We start from the raw sequence: 18,212 nt of genomic DNA, 5'->3' as shown, positions 1-18,212 counted from the left end.
ACAATGACACCTGAGCTTAGGCAGGGATGAGACTGCTTGGAGAACCCATGAGAGGGTTGAATTGGCGGGAGGTAGAATGTCTTCCTGGAGGCAAAGAAAATTCCATCTTGTAGCCGGGTGTAACGATCTCCCCAACCCAGGCGTCGTTGACCGGCCGACAACCAAGTTTCCGTGAAAAGAAGAAAACTGCCTTTCACCCTGGAAAGAATCCCAGGTAGGGATGACCCATCATTAGAGGAGAATCTGTGATAGGGGGATCCGGAGGACTTAAGAGACGGGTCCTAGGCCTCCAGTGAGGAATAGCTTGAAGGAAGGTTTCCTTCTTTCCCCTTGTGCAGGAGAATGGTCCTGCTGTAAGGAACCGCCAGAGGAAGGGCAGAGAGCTGCTTTCACCTCTGGTGGAGTCAGAAGAGATCTGGACCAGCTTGGTCCAAAAGAGCTAGATCTGCTAGCTCCTCTGTAGGAACCGCCGCCATAATACCCCGGCGAAGAATCTTGGCCCAGGGCGATGTGGCTTTCAGCACTCAAGTAGAGACGAAATTAGGTCAGAGAGAAGTGCATGACACCTCTAAGGCAGATACAGTTGAGGCCACAACTGTCTGTCCGTAACGTCCTTGAGAGACGCCGCATCAGGGCTGGACAGAACGGTTTGAGATGTTAAGCGTGAAAAGAGGCAGATCCACCTTAGGGGGAACGGACCAAATGCTGACAAGGACTGAACTAAAAAGGTCTAGAATGTCCAGGCGTTTTTGTCCCGGGAAGCGTTAGCCGAGAAGTTCCCAGTGTCTAGAGGTGGTAGCCTCAAACTCTTTGGGAAAAAATGCTGGAGGGACGTTTCACCGTCTGAATGAAACTGAGATGTCCTGAGCAGCCACATGCTCCACTTTTACTTCGAGAGTTTGAACAATAGCGAAATAAGGCTATCTACCAAGTCTCGCGTCCTAGAAGTCTGATCCACCTCCGAGTCAGACTCTGACTGAAAAGCTACATCCGACCAGACGTCTGCCTCCGAGGAGGGGGAACGGGTAAAGAGGGGTATTTTGGTTGTCGCAGTGGGGCCCGGTGAACTGGATGAAGAGCTAGACAGAGTCCGCTTCCTAATTCCTTCTCCTGATCTGTCCCTGTGAAGGTCGTGGTCGGGTGCATGCGAATCACCATGGGAGGTGTTCGGGGCACTGGTGGCGGCAGACAGATGCGGCATACATTCCAGGACCTGTACCAGGGACTGAATTTTCTAGTCAGGTCCGATACTGACTGAGACCTGGCAACAGCCCACTCAAGAGGCAGGGGAGTGATTTTATCCCGAAAATTGAATCTACTGTCCGGCTGGAGACCGGCTGGGACATGGCAACAGCCCACTCTGGAGGGAGGGGAGGGGAGTGCCGTCCTCCAGGCAGATGCCGAGGGACCTGGTCTCGCTTCCCTTGTGAAACCTCTGTCAGGTCAGATAACGACTGAGACATGGCAGCAGCCCACTCCGGAGGGGGGCGAGTGCTCTCAACCTGGACGTTAGGGGACTGCTATAGGGCAGACACGGCGGAAAAGCTGCAGTACGGGCATAAAATGCAGACTGGTCAGAAGGCTACTGCTGTTATACAGATGGAGGCCAAAGGGAGAGACGAATACTGCTGCCGGGGACAGATAAGTCCCCATAAGGTAGAAAAAAAGGGCAACCAGCCTGGGCTGGTCCTACCTGAACCCGATAAGGCGCAGTCGCTGCTCAGGCTGCAGTGTCTCCCAGATCTGGTGCCGGATAGATATGGATGCCAGCTGAGCCCACTGGATAAGCACAAATCTTCGTCCGCTGCTACAGACAGAGACACACTGCCTGCTGTGCCCTCTGGGTCCTGCGGCAGATGGTGACAGACAGTGCACAAATCCAGATAGTGCATGATGGCAAAACTTGCAGACCTTGAGACGCTATACTGGGGTCGAGTCTCGGGAGACAGGGAGAGAGGGCTAGAGAGGCCCACTCACTGACTAAACAAAACAACGTGGCCATCGGGAGGGGGCGTGTATAAGCCCAAGGCGCACGCCGATTGGCCTGGTAATGCTCAGGGCACGCACTGATTGGCCGAGGGACACTGACTGGCTTGGGCTGGCAAGAGAGCGTGGTTACGTGGCCGGGTGAAAAGGCCCAAAGCCGGGGCTCAATTAGCAGAAGGAACCAGATAAGCCGCGCCATCTCAGGCTAATCTGCCGGCCGGCGAAAAACCAAAGAAAAGAGCCCCTCATAATGGCTGACACAGGGGGGGCGCCAGTAGTGACCGGACATGCCAGGGAGAGACAGATACAGCGCAGTGCTGCGTAGCGGTGGTCGTGATCCGGCCGAAGCTGCGCTGGGAGGCGTTTCCTGGACGGAGCCAGGATTATCTGACCCAGCGCTGCCTCCCCTCGGGCACGAAAGAGCGCGAAAGATGAAGCCGCGGCCTGATAGGCTGACAAGCGGAGGAGGCATGTGCGACCTGCAAACGGCCCAATCGCCGGCGCCGGGGATGACGCGCAGAAGAAGGGGGGTGCCCGGCGGTGGAAAAGAGCGAGATAATAGGATGGCACGCCAAGGGGCGTGTCCGGCATAGAAGATGGCTAGGGAAACTAAACACGCAAGCGGGGGGCGTGTCTGTTCAATAAAGGTGGCTGATAGAAGACATGCCGGAGAGGGGGGCGTGCTCCTGACTTAAGATGGCCGAAGGGTAGAAGAAAGCCTGCAAAATGCCGGGGCCGCTTGCTATGAGAAAAAAGGCACGAAAATTGAATCTGTGGACCAGGGAGGGAAGAGGCTGTCTACAGCGGGGACCTATACACCAGTAAACGGGGGAGCTGCTGCCGGAGGAAGCTGATGTGGGGGCTCGCTGGCTTACCACCTGCTTGAATCCGGCTCCTCTTGATAGATGAGGATTGCATCAGGAGCCCTCGGAAGTGAGAGGGTCCTGGAAATGAAGATCCTCCTTCCCGCACCGTCTCCGGACGGTGCAGAAGACGATATTGACCCCTTATTAGAAAGGGGGAAGGCCACCACCGGTGACCACCGTCTTCCTCTCAGCCCTCTCCAAGGAGAGGGGTGAGGAGGGGATAAGGCAAGGACTGGCCATCGAGAGTCACCATGAACCACCCCAAAAGGGGGACAGGGGACAAGTCCTGCCAGCGGGTCCGAGAGTGGGCGATGCGGGTGACACCACACTGCTCTCTCGGTCGCTTAAATGTGGGATAACAGGGTGAGCAATCTGCACCCTGTTACCTGATGAGCTGTATCTGAAAAACAAAGGGAAAAAGATTAATAAGTTCACACAGAAACCTGTGAAATAAAAAACACTGCGGATCTGGTGTTAGATCCAGGTCCGCCTCCTACAGACACTAAGCTTAAACTGGGGTACTTCCTGCCTGTCAGTGGGTGTATGCTACGGAGGAGGGGCCAGTTTTTACTTTATTTGCATAGTGTCAGCCTCCTAGCGACAGCAGCATACACCCATGGTTACCTGTGTCCCCCAATGAAGCGATAGAGAAAACCCATCTTTTGAAGAAGGCAAAAGGGTCCTCCATGTAGACCAGGGGTCTTAAACTCACGGGCCTCGGGACAATAGTTTGCGGCCCTCACCTCATGGGCCCTCGGGACAATAGTTTGCTGCCCTCACCTCAGCCGGGATCACACATGCGAGAAACACGGCCAAGTCTCGCATGTGAAATCCCAGTCACATGTAGTACCGCTCATTAAGGTCATGAATATGGACACCACTCCACTCTCATAGGCGTGGCACCCATATTCATGAGCTTAATGAGCGGTACCACATGACGTGTGACCGTGCTCATACAGGAAGATGTCGGTGCTGGCCCATCAGAGCTGCAGCAGGAGGAGGCGAGTATGATGATGGCTAGAGTCACAGCAGCCTGCTGTCAGCAGGCAAGGCATATGAGTCACACTCAACACATGCAGCAGGAGCAGCTGAGCAGGGACTGGACCACGCCACAGACTCAGGTGTGCCGGGTTCAGAATGAGCGGTGGGGCGGTGCAGTATATTGCTCTCGGAGGCGGGACATCAGTCGGCCTTGCGTCATTACCCCGGGCTCAGGAGCGTGGAGGCGGCCGCGGAAATTGCTGCTCAGCGGGACAAAAAAAAAAAAGCGGAAAAGACGCATCGGCTTACACAAACAGTGACACCAAGTGGAATTATCTATTACACAGCCCCAAACATGTCTTTTTCAAAGCCTGCAGCGAAGAGAAAGGTTGGTGATGAGCTCAGACAATTTCAGGAAAAGTGGGAAGTGCAATATTTCTTTGTTGAGCACAGGGGCATCCCGACGTGTCTTATTTGCACAGAGAAAGTTGCAGTGCACAAAGTACACAATTTGAAACGTCATTACATAACTAGACATGCTGAGGAGTATGCAAAATACCAGGGAGATGAAAGAGCCAACCGGGTTGCTAATCTTAAAAGATATATACTGAGGCAACAAGATTTCTACTGAGGCAACAAGATTTCTTTAAGAAAGCAACCAAAGAGAATGATGCAGCAGTCGAAGCTAGCTACGTGGTTAGTGAGATGATTGCTAAAGCAGGAAAGCCATTCAAAGAAGGTGAATTTGAAAAAAAAAAAGTGCATATTACAGGCTGCGAGTATTGTCTGTCCAGAAAAGAAAGGTCAGTTTAGCAACATCAGCCTTTTGTCAACACCGTAGCAGAGCGCATTTCTGACCTGTCAAGTGACATTTATGATCAACTGTGAGAAAGCAAAATGTTTCAGTGTATACTGTCGCTCTTGATGAGACCACAGACATCACCGACACTGCCCAGCTGATGAGCATCTTCAAGCCCTACTTAGGGTCTCAACTGCTTCCTCCTTTAAGCCAAATGTGGCTCGGCTATGCGAGAATAAGCACTGCCGGATCTCTAGCAGCAAGAAGTAGGCAGAAGAAGCCATGTTTATTCATGTTCAGAAAGTTAAATCTTAAAGAACTGTTAATACAGACATCTGAATAATAATAATAATTACATTTCTCTAGTCAGCAACTATATGTGGTTTCTTCAGTCTTCTATATCTGCTGTATTATCATTTTCATTTTATTTATTACTGATTGACTTATTTTTTTCTTATGATTGTTAATTTATTTTTATTTTTTAACACAAAATAAGATGAAAAAATTAAGACATTTGATAACATTGGAATGTTTTTGTAAGAGCTTTTCTTGTGGAAAACCTGATGCGGCCCAGCCTCACCCAGATTCTACCTCCAGCGGCCCCCGGGTAAATGGAGTTTGAGAACCCTGATGTAGACCAACAGCAAGAAGAAACCTCCTAGGAATGGAAAGAAGTTTTGGATGGAATTCCCTCTGTTCAAACACCAAAGTAGAACCACCAGGTTTGGTGGTAATCCTTGGCAAACTGACTTAAGGGTTTTCTTTATGCAAACTAGGGGGCAGGTCAGTGAGGGGGATCAGTGACCTGTTGGCAGTCTGCATTTTGAATACCTAATCAGAGCGCCACATAAAGACACCCCCCACCCTTTCAGGCCTGCCCCCAGAACGAGCAGATCATTAACTCAAAACTGAAAATAAAGACTAAAGAACTACAAGATGGATTTCATCAGCCAAGGTAACATTTTAATCAGTATAGCAGTGCCGACCTGACACCGTCTGGTTACTGTGCACGATCCTGCTGACAGGTTCCCTTTAAGGATGGTCTGGACAAACGAGTGAGACAGACCCAAGGGATTTCAAAATCTCATCTTCAACAGCCACATTAAGAAATGCAGTGGTCTGCAGTGACGTGGGATGAAATAAGGGACCTTCAGAAGGTCACGATAAGAAGGAAGGGGCCATGGAGAATTTAAGATTACCAGGATAAAGTTGGCGTACCATGCACCTTTAGGCCAATGCACCATGTGAATTTTAATGTAATTTGAATCAAACTGGGTAGTTTTTATGGATAAGGGATTATTTGATTCTCGGTTTTAGATCACCCTGTCTTGGAACTTCCATACATGGGAGGGATTATCAACAATAATGGGGAACAGACGGGACGATATTTGTTCTGGGTGCCCCATTATGGCATAAAGACACCATACATTGAAGAACTGTCTTTTACATTCCCTATAGCCATCAGCTGATCACCTAGTCTTTACATAGCCAAAGTCAGGGTTGATAATGGTGCACTGTATTTTCACTGTTTTCTAGTTGGGGCAACCTCTTTACTCAGTGACAAATCGACCTGTCACACAGGCCTATTTATATAACAAATGAACAAACTTAAAACTAATTGTAGAATATCTAAAAAAACAAGTGTTGCCTATGTTCTCGGTATATTAAGGCTGTGTGCACACATAGTGATTTTTAAGCGTTTTTGCCGCGATTTTCGGGGCGAAAACGCTTAAAAATCGTGTACAGAACGCCCCCCATGCATTCCTATGGCATACCACACATGCTGTGCTAATGCTGCGCTTTTTTCCGCCGCGGAATCGCATCGCGGAAAAAATCGCAGCATGCTCATTCTTTGTGCGGAATCGCAAAGAATTGCCGCGATTCCGCACCCATAGGAATGCATGAGAATCGCTTACTTCCCGCATGTGGCTATGCCCACCATGCGGGAAGTTAAGCGTCTCATGTGCGGTTGGTACCCACGGTGTGGAGGAGAGGCGACTGTCCTCCAGGCTCTGGGTACCATACCCCTGTAAAAAAAGAATAAAAAATAAAAAATTGGGGTATATTTACCTTCCGGCGTCCCGCGATGCATTCCCGGCCTAAGCGTTCCCAGTAATGCCTTGCGGCAAGGCCCTGTAATGACGTGGTCTCGCGAGATCGCTATAGCAACGCGAGACTACCTCATCACAGGTCTCGCAAGGCATCGCTGGGAACGCTGAGGCCCGGGAATGCATCGCGGGACGCCGGAAGGTAAATATACACCGATTTTTTATTTTTTTTTTAGCATTTTAACATCCTATCTTTTACTATTGAGGCCGCATAGGCGGCCTCAATAGTAAAAACCTGCTCACACTTGTCAAACACTATGTTTGACGAGTGTGACCAACCTGTCAATCACTTTCCAAGCGATGCTTCAAATCGCTTGGAAAGTGCTTGAATATCGCACGCGAAAATCGCTGCAAAATCGCGGTGAAATCGCGCGGAAAAAAACGCGCGATTTCTGGGAAGGAGTCCGGTTTTTAGTAAGCGTTTTAAAACGCTACGTGTGCACATAGCCTCAATGCAACTTTCCACTCTTGCCTAGGCTACCATCTGTGACACGATGAGGGTGAGTGACCAGGTTTGGACTGCCCACAGGAGAACGCTCCGGTGGGTCCCTGTGCAAGATTGGGTCACCACCCTCTGATATGATCAGTAATCGACACAATATACTTGAATCACTATGTACAGACAAAGACGGAATCTTATTCAATTATAAACACAGTTCGTGGTTTTAAAAATTTGTGATTGAGGATTATGTCACATTTGCATATAGTAGAAAAGTGTGGCCCTGGAGTTGTTTACTGGTGGGGCCTTGGCACCCTAGTCCGATACTGAGGGCAACACTAACTTGTATCAACATAACCTCTCACCTTCCAAGCTCCTTCAGTTTTTTCTGAAATTTGCAATGGATTTTCAGTTGCCATTTTTTTTCAGGACTGTTTATTTGTTCAAGAAAGAGGAGGAATTTTTCCAGTTCACCTACAAAACAATATGAAGCATCAGTACACAAATTAAAGGCGTGCACCTATGACAGTGATGTTTAACAAGAAAAAAAAAAAATCATATGGCATGTCCGCTATCAAATTACAGTAAAACTATTTAAAGATTTTGTCCGAATATATGGCATTGATGGCCTATCCGCATAAACTGGAGCGGATAATTGATCTGTGCCAAACCTATCCTGTAGATATATCAATACTGTACAACCCCTCTACTAGTATTAATGGAATTAAGTCAATAAAATCCACCACCCCTTACTGTCAGAACATGAAAGTTTGTTTATCACAACATTTCATCTCAAAAGCTCCATTACCAGTATGAAGTTTTGGATACAGAAATAAGTTAGGCACTGGCAAAATTTAGTCAGGGTTCAAATAATTAGGGTGAAAGTGGCTATTAAAGAGATCTTACCAGCTGTGACAGAATCTGGATCTAGCACAGAGTCATCAGGGACAATAAATCCTCCAGACACAAAAAGTTCATTATATGTGCGGTTCTTCAAATCGTCTAAACTGTCAACGCCGGCAAAACTGACGCACGATCTCTTCTTCAATTCTGTCAAGGACGGTATCTATTAAAATGATAAATCAAAAGAATACTAGGAATTAATGCACACTGAAATTAACATATAAAGATAAAAAAGGTAAGATCTGGAAAACCATGGAAGGACATAACAGATTGTCAACATGACCAAAGATGATGACTATAACTCACCGTATGAATATTTTTCTCAATATCTTCATTGTGTATAATGATTAAGAGTTTATCAAACGCTGAGCTTCCGTGCACATACTGGTCTGGGTGACAGTGTATATTACCAAGTTTTGTCAGGTAATCCTAAAATATAAAAAGACAAAATGTTACTTATTGCGAAAAGGCCAGACTCAAAAGAACAGTCCCAAACCCCACTGAGGATATAAAGACAAAGCAGCATAAAAATGCTTGTCCATGAACCACTGGCAGAGGAATATCTTTATGCTGCTCTGTTTCGACACAGCACTACATGACTGAAAGCGGCCTTCCATTTATGTTACTGTCGTCTATTATGTGAGCACAAAGGCTGAACGGACAGTCCCTTGCAGTCGCTGTTGTCCCAACGTTAACATGAGGTAGAGACAATGTGTTGAATTAGATGTATAAGGACACAGTCACACAGCCGCAGGGCTGTGGAGTCGGAGTCGTGGAGTCGGTGCTCATTTTGGTGGAGTCGGAGTTTGAGTCTGTATAAAATGGACCGACTCCAACAATATATAATAAATTGGGTACAGTAGTTCAATGCAGAATATGCTGAATATTTTTTCATAGGAATTTGGGAAAGTTATGAAATGTCCTATAAATGACTGTTCTATTCCTGATCTAAGGCTACATTCACACACAGCGTTTTTCCTGCGTTTTTTTGAGGATACGTTTTTCAGTTGCAAAAGCAGATAAGCTTTTTAAAAAACCGCATCACCTGAAAGGTTTTTGAGCTCATAGATAATGTTTTCAATAGCAAAAGCAGATTAGAAATCTGCTCTATCTATATATCCATTTATCAATATCTGTCTATCCATATCATATTTGTACCAAAAAGAATGAAAGCCGGATAGCACACAGACTAACACTCCTTTTTTTTTTAGCACCAGTCAGGCACACCTCATAGCTGCCCAAAAGGACGCCCAGGACAGGCATTGCTCATCTTCAGTAACATCAACTGATAGTTGGAATAAATAGACTGCATTCATCACCACATCTTCTTAAGGTGCAGGCTTTATTTTCAAGTGTAGGGGTGTGAAGTATGAGGTTCTGCAGCAGCTGAGGTGTGCAGTATGAAATTCTGCGGAACAGTATGAGATTCTGCAACCAACCCCCCCCCCCCGGTTTGATCCTGGCTACGCCCAGAGTGTGAATGTAGCCTGAGGATCTAAGCTTTATCTTAGCCGAGATAAGTCATAGAGTGTGTGTATGTGTGTGTATGTATATATATATATATATATATATATATATATATATATATATATATATATATATATATATATACACACATACATACACACACAGTACAGACCAAAAGTTTGGACACACCTTCTCAATAAAAGCGTTTTCTTTATTTTCATGACCATGAAAATTGTAGATTCACTCTAAAGGCATCAAATCTATGAATGAACACATGTGGAATTATATAATTAACAAAAAAGTGTGAAACAACTGAAAATACTGTATGTCTTATATTCTAGGTTGTTCAAAGTAGCCACCTTTTGCTTTGATTTCTGCTTTGCACTCACTTGGCATTCTCTTGATGAGCTTCAAGAGGTAGTCACCGGAAATGGTTTTCACTTCACAGGTGTGCCCTGTCAGGTTTAATAGGTGGTATTTATTGCCTTATAAATGAGGTTGGGACCATCAGTTGTGTTGTGCAGAAGTCTGGTGGATACACAGTTGATAGTCCTACTGAAAAAAGCAGCTGAGTAAAGAAAAACAAGTGGCCATCATTACTTTAAGAAATGAAGGTTAGTCAGTCCGAAAAATTGGGAAAACTTTGAAAGTGTCCCCAAGTGCATTGGCAAAAACCATCAAGCGCTACAAAGAAACTGGCTCACATGAGGACCGCCCCAGGAAAGGAAGACCAAGAGTCACCTCTGCTGCGGAGGATAAGTTCATCCTAGTCACCAGCCTCAGAAATCGCAGGTTAACAGCAGCTCAGAATAGAGACCAGGTCAATGCCACACAGAGTTCTAGCAACAGACACATCTCTACAACAACTGTAGGAGACTGTGCAGCAGGCCTTCATGGTAAAATAGCTGCTAGGAAACCACTGCTAAGGACAGGCAACAAGCAGAAGAGACTTGTTTGGGCTAGAGAACACAAGGAATGGACATTAGACCAGTGGAAATCTGTGCTTTGGTCTGATGAGTCCAAATTTGAGATCTTTGGTTCCAACCACCATGTCTTTGTGCGATGCAGAAAAGGTGAACGGATGGACTCTACATGCCTGGTTCCCACCGTGAAGCATGGAGGAGGAGGTGTGATGGTGCTTTGCTGGTGACACTGTTGGGGATTTATTCAAAATTGAAGGCATACTGAACCAGCATGGCTATCACAGCATCTTGCAGCGGCATTCTATTCCATCCGGTTTGTGTTTAGTTGGACCATCATTTATTTTTCAACAGGACAATGGCCTCAAACACACCTCCAGGCTGTGTAAGGGCTATTTGACCAAGAAGGAGAGTGATGGGGTGCTACACCAGATGACCTGGCCTGAACTCAATCGAGATGATTTGGGGTGAGCTGGACCGCAGAGTGAAGGCAAAAGGGCCAACAAGTGCTAAGCATCTCTGGGAACTCCTTCAAGACTTTTGGAAGACCATTTCTGGTGACTACCACTTGAAGCTCATCAAGAGAATGCCAAGAGTGTACAAAGCAGTAATCAAAGCAAAAGGTGGCTACTTTGAAGAATCTAGAATATAAGACATGTTTTCAGTTGTTTCACACTTTAGTTATATAATTCCACATGTGTTAATTCATTGTTTTGATGCCTTCGGAATGCATCTATAATTTTCACAGTCATGAAAATAAAGAAAACTCTTTGAATGAGAAGGTGTGTCCAAACTTTGGTCTGTACCGTATACATGTATACAGTGTATTACATATTTACAATTTATTACAGTTTTTTGTGTTCTAAAATTGTATTCCAATAAATAGATATGTTCTATCTAAATATCTTGATTATTGGATCATAGAAATGATTAAATGTCTGATGTTCACATTGTACTACAATAAATTTTTCACTTACATATAAGCAATATATGTCGGAGTCGGAGTCGTGGAGTCGGTGTAAGGGAAATTGAGGAGTCCGAGTCGCAGGTTTGGCTTACCGACTCCACAGCCCTGCGTAGAACACAGACTATTGCATCGCAATGCTTGGATTGACCGTGGCTCTTCTGACCAGAGTGTGGCAGCATGTAATTCTATGCAGCTGTTACCTTCAGGTCAGGAGAGCTGATTGCCAGTAGAGTTGAGCGACTTTTGGTTTTTTAGGGTCGCGTTTCGTTTCGTGAAACCCGACTTTTCCAAAATTCGGGTCGAGCAAGATCGTCCGATTATAGGGAAAAGTCGGGGTCGTCCTGAAACACGAAACCCAATGTAAGTCAATGGGGAATAAAAGTCGGCAGTGAGAGGAGGACAGGAAACACACCTACAGTGCCCATTTGAATGCCAAAAGCATCAATTCTTCTTACTTAAGCTTGTCAACCTTAATTAACTTCATAATACAAGTTACGCACTGAAAAATGGGGGTTATTTGGCTAAATTTGTGGGGGGGGAGGGCTGGCTGCAGGTTTTCATGTGCCCTGGGCGAAATAGCGCCCCTTTAACACATACCAAAACTCATCATGCTCCAATACGGCAGAGAAATAGCGGTATAGTACAATGAAAAATACTTCACTTTTTACATCTCATGACGAGGCCCATCTATTTCTCCATACAGAATCATTGGTCCCATATAATGTTTGAAACAGTATATGATGAGCTCCACATAATGCTACAGTATATGTTGGTCCCCATGGATGAAGCTCCACTGTCTTATGGGCCCAAATAATGCTCCAAACATAATGGGCCCCATTTCTAATGCTCTAGTGTATAATGGGCCCTGTAAATGCTGCTCCAGTGTCTGATGTCCACCTTTGGAATGTTCCAGTGTATGGTGGGCCCCATCTATCATTCTCCAGAGTAACGTGCTCCCCAAAAATTGCTGTCTCAAAATTGAAAACAATCAAATAAGTCTCCTCGCTAGGGAATCCCTGTACTAGTCTGGACTCCTCGTCGTCCCCATCTTCCATCTCACTGCACAGTATTTCAACCTTGCAAGTGCTGTGATCCTGAGCAAGCAGGGGGGGCCCACTCGTTGGCGACGGCACTGGCACAGGGCCCCTGATAGTACGGTGGTGTGTCTGATGGCGGGTGGGCCGAACCTGCACTTTCATCTGCAGCTTCCTCTTTGTCACCATGTAAGATGGAACTGTATATGGGAAGGGTAACCTGAGTTTCATCAGGGTCAGATTCAGGCCGTGTAGCGTGCGAGGGGAATGTAGTGGTCTGGGTCAATGTACCAGCAGATTCATCGAGCAGTGGCTGGGCATCAGTGCACTTGTGTCGCCCCCAGGAGTACGGTCGCCACAGTGGCATTACCTTCCTCCTAGGGAGTGTGATGTCATGCTTGGGAGCAACGAAGGATCTCTCTAGCAGGTTAACTGATTGGGCGGCGTTATTCCCACGAGTCATGACCCTCCAAACAGCGTTCATGAAGGCAAAGTGTTTGTTTTACGTGGGCAGTATGGTTGCAAAGCTGAACCTTAAAGGAATGTCCAGAAGGGCACCACCAGGAGTGGAGCCTACGGTTAAATTCGACTCCACCTGGGAAACCTCAACCATGCCAGCTACAGAACAGATGCACACATTGCAAGCTTAATTCCGTTAACGAACGAGACTCCGTCATGCCCCGCAGTTCCGAGTCCGGCTTACTAGAGGGACACGTGAGGCTCTGGAACATGAGATTGGCCAATAACTGGTGTGTCATGCCCTTACATGTCCGTGGCTGCATGTGCGCTACACTGAAAAGGCCAGCGTTTGTCGCTTACAGGTGCAGATAACCCGCTGAACAACGTTAGTGATGGGGATCACTGATTACAATTATTACCCGCGAACAATGATTTCCCAGTAAGTGCAGGTCAACTGCAGTTCCGGAATTAGGCCTAACCGTCATTCCTGAAAAAATGAAAAACTTACGTGTGCAAACCACAGGTGCTGTAGCTTGCTTAACAGCTCGCCAGCCGTTCTCACGCCCAGTATGGATTACACGTGATTGCACAAAGGTTAGAAAGGGTACCGTATCCCCAGATAACATGTATGGATAGCGTACACATTCAAAATATATGTCTCAGGAGGCAGGCTCAGACGGTGTTAGGCCCAGTATGGATTGCACGTGATTGCACAAAGGTTAGAAAGGGTACCGTATCCCCGGATAACATGTATGGATAGCGTACACATTCAAAATATACAGTGGGGCAAAAAAGTATTTAGTCAGTCAGCAATAGTGCAAGTTCCACCACTTAAAAAGATGAGAGGCGTCTGTAATTTACATCATAGGTAGACCTCAACTATGGGAGACAAACTGAGAAAAAAAAATCCAGAAAATCACATTGTCTGTTTTTTTTTCCTTTTATTTGCATATTATGGTGGAAAATAAGTATTTGGTCAGAAACAAAATTTCATCTCAATACTTTGTAATATATCCTTTGTTGGCAATGACAGAGGTCAAACGTTTTCTGTAAGTCTTCACAAGGTTGCCACACACTGTTGTTGGTATGTTGGCCCATTCCTCCATGCAGATCTCCTCTAGAGCAGTGATGTTTTTGGCTTTTCGCTTGGCAACACGGACTTTCAACTCCCTCCAAAGGTTTTCTATAGGGTTGAGATCTGGAGACTGGCTAGGCCACTCCAGGACCTTGAAATGCTTCTTACGAAGCCACTCCTTTGTTGCCCTGGCGGTGTGCTTTGGATCATTGTCATGTTGAAAGACCCAGCCATGTTTCATCTTCAATGCCCTTGCTGATGGAAGGAGGTTTGCACTCAAAATCTCACGATACATGGCCCCATTCATTCTTTCATGTACCCGGATCAGTCGTACTGGCCCCTTTGCAGAGAAACAGCCCCAAAGCATGATGTTTCCACCACCATGCTTTACAGTAGGTATGGTGTTTGATGGATGCAACTCAGTATTCTTTTTCCTCCAAACACGACAAGTTGTGTTTCTACCAAACAGTTCCAGTTTGGTTTCATCAGACCATAGGACATTCTCCCAAAACTTTTCTGGATCATCCAAATGCTCTCTAGCAAACTTCAGACGGGCCCGGACATGTACAGGCTTAAGCAGTGGGACACGTCTGGCACTGCAGGATCTGAGTCCATGGTGGAGTAGTGTGTTACTTATGGTACGCCTTGTTACATTGGTCCCAGCTCTCTGCAGTTCATTCACTAGGTCCCCCGCGTGGTTCTGGGATTTTTGCTCACCGTTCTTGTGATCATTCTGACCCCACGGGGTGGGATTTTGCGTGGAGCACCAGATCGAGGGAGATTATCAGTGGTCTTGTATGTCTTCCATTTTCTAATTATTGCTCCCACAGTTGATTTCTTCACTCCAAGCTGGTTGGCTATTGCAGATTCAGTCTTCCCAGCCTGGTGCAGGGCTACAATTTTGTTTCTGGTGTCCTTTGACAGCTCTTTGGTCTTCACCATAGTGGAGTTTGGAGTCAGACTGTTTGAGGGTGTGCACAGGTGTCTTTTTATACCGATAACAAGTTTAAACAGGTGCCATTACTACAGGTAATGAGTGGAGGAAAGAGGAGACTCTTAAAGAAGAAGTTACAGGTCTGTGAGAGCCAGAAATCTTGATTGCTTGTTTCTGACCAAATACTTATTTTCCACCATAATATGCAAATAAAATGAAAAAAAAACAGACAATGTGATTTTCTGGATTTTTTTTTCTCAGTTTGTCTCCCATAGTTGAGGTCTACCTATGATGTAAATTACAGACGCCTCTCATCTTTTTAAGTGGTGGAACTTGCACTATTGCTGACTGACTAAATACTTTTTTGCCCCACTGTATGTCTCAGGAGGCAGGCTCAGACGGTGTTAGGCCCAGTATGGATTGCACGTGATTGCACAAAGGTTAGAAAGGGTACCGTATCCCCGGATAACATGTATGGATAGCGTACACATTCAAAATATATGTCTCAGGAGGCAGGCTCAGACGGTGTTAGGCCCAGTATGGATTGCACGTGATTGCACAAAGGTTAGAAAGGGTACCGTATCCCCGGATAACATGTATGGATGGCGTACACATTCAAAATATATGTCTACGGCCTGTTTCACACTTCCGTTTTTGTGTCCGCCAAACGGATCCGTTTCCGTTTTTTTGACGGAAACTGATGCAAATGGATCCGTTTTTAAAAAAACGGATCCGTTTTTTTGACGGATCCGCGGTAACCACTAATGGAAGTCTATGGGACAAAAAAAAACGGATCCTGCAAAAAAATGGCGGATCCGTTTTTTTACGGAAACCAACGGATTTTGACGGATTTGAAAAAACGGAAGTGTGAAACAGGGCTTAGGAGGCAGGCTCAGACGGTGTTAGGCCCAGTATGGATTGAACGTGATTGCACAAAGGTTAGAAAGGGTACCGTATCCCCGGATAACATGTATGGATAGCGTACACATTGAAAATATATGTCTCAGGAGGCAGGCTCAGACGGTGTTAGGCCCAGTATGGATTGCACGTGATTGCACAAAGGTTAGAAAGGGTACCGTATCCCCGGATAACATGTATGGATAGCGTACACATTCAAAATATATGTCTCAGGAGGCAGGCTCAGACGGTGTTAGGCCCAGTATGGATTGCACGTGATTGCACAAAGGTTAGAAAGGGTACCGTATCCCCGGATAACATGTATGGATAGCGTACACATTCAAAATATATGTCTCAGGAGGCAGGCTCAGACGGTGTCAGGCACAGTATGGATTTGACGGCCCAGATTACACAGCGGAGGAGCAGGGAGAGGTAAAGATTGCAAATGCTGGGGCCCTGCCCAAGCAAGGGGGGCCCACTCGTGGCCGTCGGTACTGGCACTGGGCCCCTCATAGTACAGCGGTGTGTCTGACGGCGGGTGTGCACCACCACCGTCAGAGACACTTGATTGCACTATGAGGGACCCTGTGCCAGTGCCCGCGCCCAAGAGTCGGCCTACCCACCTGTCCAGGGCAACGGCACTCGCACGGTGTCGTGCGCTAGGTGGTGACCCAGGCCATGGGGGGGGAGGCAGCACAGTTAGGGAGTTTTAGAAAGTGGCATATGTTGATGTTGGACATTCAGCTGATGCAAAAGGCGAAATAGGTCAAGTCCCAGGAAGAGGTGGACCAAAGCAAGCCATTTTTCTGTCACCCTATGTGTCATCAGGGGAAGGTGGGACAAAATCCTTGGAAACCCATGCATGGTTCATTTTAATGAAGGTTAGATCATCCACATTTTGGGTTGACAGACGGGTCCTTTTTTCTGTCAGGATTGATCCAGCTGCACTGAAGACTCTTTCCGATAGCACACTTGCAGCTGGGCAAGCGAGCTCCTGTAAGGCATATTGGGCCAATTCAGGCCAGGTGTCCAGTTTAGCGGCCCAATAGTCAAAGGGGAATGACCTGTGTGGGAGAACATCGATATGGGAGGAAAAGTAGTTTGTAACCATGGTTGACAACTGCTGCCTCCTGTCACTTTCCATCGATGCAGTATTACCAGTTGTGTGAGCGGTATTCGAAAAATCAGTCCACAACATTGTCATGAAACCCCTGTCTCCAACGCCACTTCTGCTGTGTGCACCACAAACACCTCTGCCAAGCTGCCCCCGGCCCGTACGGCTCGTGTGAGAACCATCACCGCTGCTGTGTGCGGGGAATGCCTCAAGCAACCGATTTACCAGAGTTGCTTGTTTATTAGCCAATATTAGGTCAAGGTTCTCCTGTGGCATGATGTTTCGTAATTTGATCGCGTGGATCCAGGATGCTGGCCAACCAGTAGTCGTCATCGTTCATCATTTTGGCAATGCAGGGGTCCCTTTTTAGGATCCGCAAGGCATAATCTGACATGTGGGCCAATGTTCCCGGTGTCAATGATGCACTGCGAGTGCTGGTTGGAGGAGCACTTTCTGGCAAATCCACATCCCTCCAGTCACGCACAAACCCTGTACCAGACCTTGCCACGCCAACATTTTCACTTGCCCCACGAGATGCATCCTCCTCCCCTAAGTAATCATCCCCATCATCATCCTCCTCTTCTTCCTCCACCTCGTCCAGGAGAGGTCCCTGAGCAGACAATGGTTGAATGTCATCAAGGATTCCCTCCTCCTCTTCCTCCTCATCATCAACATTGGCTGCAGACGCCTGCTCCTTAAGGTGCGTCAAAGTTTGCATGAGCAGACGCATAAGTGGGATGCTCATGCTTAGGATGGCGTCGTCTGCGCTTACCAGCCGTGTGCATTCCTCAAAACACTGAAGGACTTTACAGAGGTCTTTCAGCTTCGACCACTGCACACCTGTCAACTCCATGTCTGCTCTCAAAGTGCCTGGCCGTGTATCCTTCCACAAATGCATTAAGGCCTGCCTCTGCTCGCACAGCCGCTCCACCATGTGCAGGGTGGAGTTCCACCTTGTTGCAATGTCGATAATGAGGCGGTGGTTGGGAAGGTGGAGCAATCGCTGCAGCTTCTGCATACGAACGGAGTGTACAGGCGACCGGCGGATGTGCGCGCACAGTCTTCGCACCTTCTGGAGCAGGGCTGTTAACTCCGGATAATTTTTGAGGAAGCACTGCACCACCAGGTTCAAGGTGTGAGCCAAGCAAGGTATGTGGCTGAGTTTTGAAAGGGCTATGGCTGCCACAAAATTACGGCCGTTATCACTAACTACCTTGCCTGCCTCAAGATGTACACTGCCCAGCCATGACTCAGTTTGTCGCT

The 18,212-nt window shown here is 46.9% G+C and overlaps 1 protein-coding gene across 3 annotated transcripts in view; it reads right to left on the bottom strand.

Annotated features, from left to right (window-relative positions):
* The window catches only part of TASOR (transcription activation suppressor), a 208,983-nt gene that overhangs the window by 35,237 nt on the left and 155,534 nt on the right, over positions 1 to 18,212 (bottom strand). For all 3 annotated transcript variants that reach the window (XM_073574135.1, XM_073574137.1, XM_073574136.1), the window contains 3 exons: positions 8,389 to 8,511; positions 8,086 to 8,245; positions 7,545 to 7,653 (listed from right to left, as the gene is read on the bottom strand). In XM_073574135.1, coding sequence (XP_073430236.1) covers positions 7,545 to 7,653; positions 8,086 to 8,245; positions 8,389 to 8,511 — 392 coding nt within the window. The remainder of the gene's footprint in view (positions 1 to 7,544; positions 7,654 to 8,085; positions 8,246 to 8,388; positions 8,512 to 18,212) is intronic.

The sequence above is a fragment of the Dendrobates tinctorius genome, unplaced genomic scaffold (genome assembly GCF_039654945.1).
Source record: "Dendrobates tinctorius isolate UK_male_01 unplaced genomic scaffold, ASM3965494v1 ptg000038l, whole genome shotgun sequence".
Taxonomy (NCBI): Eukaryota; Metazoa; Chordata; class Amphibia; order Anura; family Dendrobatidae; genus Dendrobates; species Dendrobates tinctorius.
This window is presented reverse-complemented; position numbering and strand designations above follow the sequence as displayed.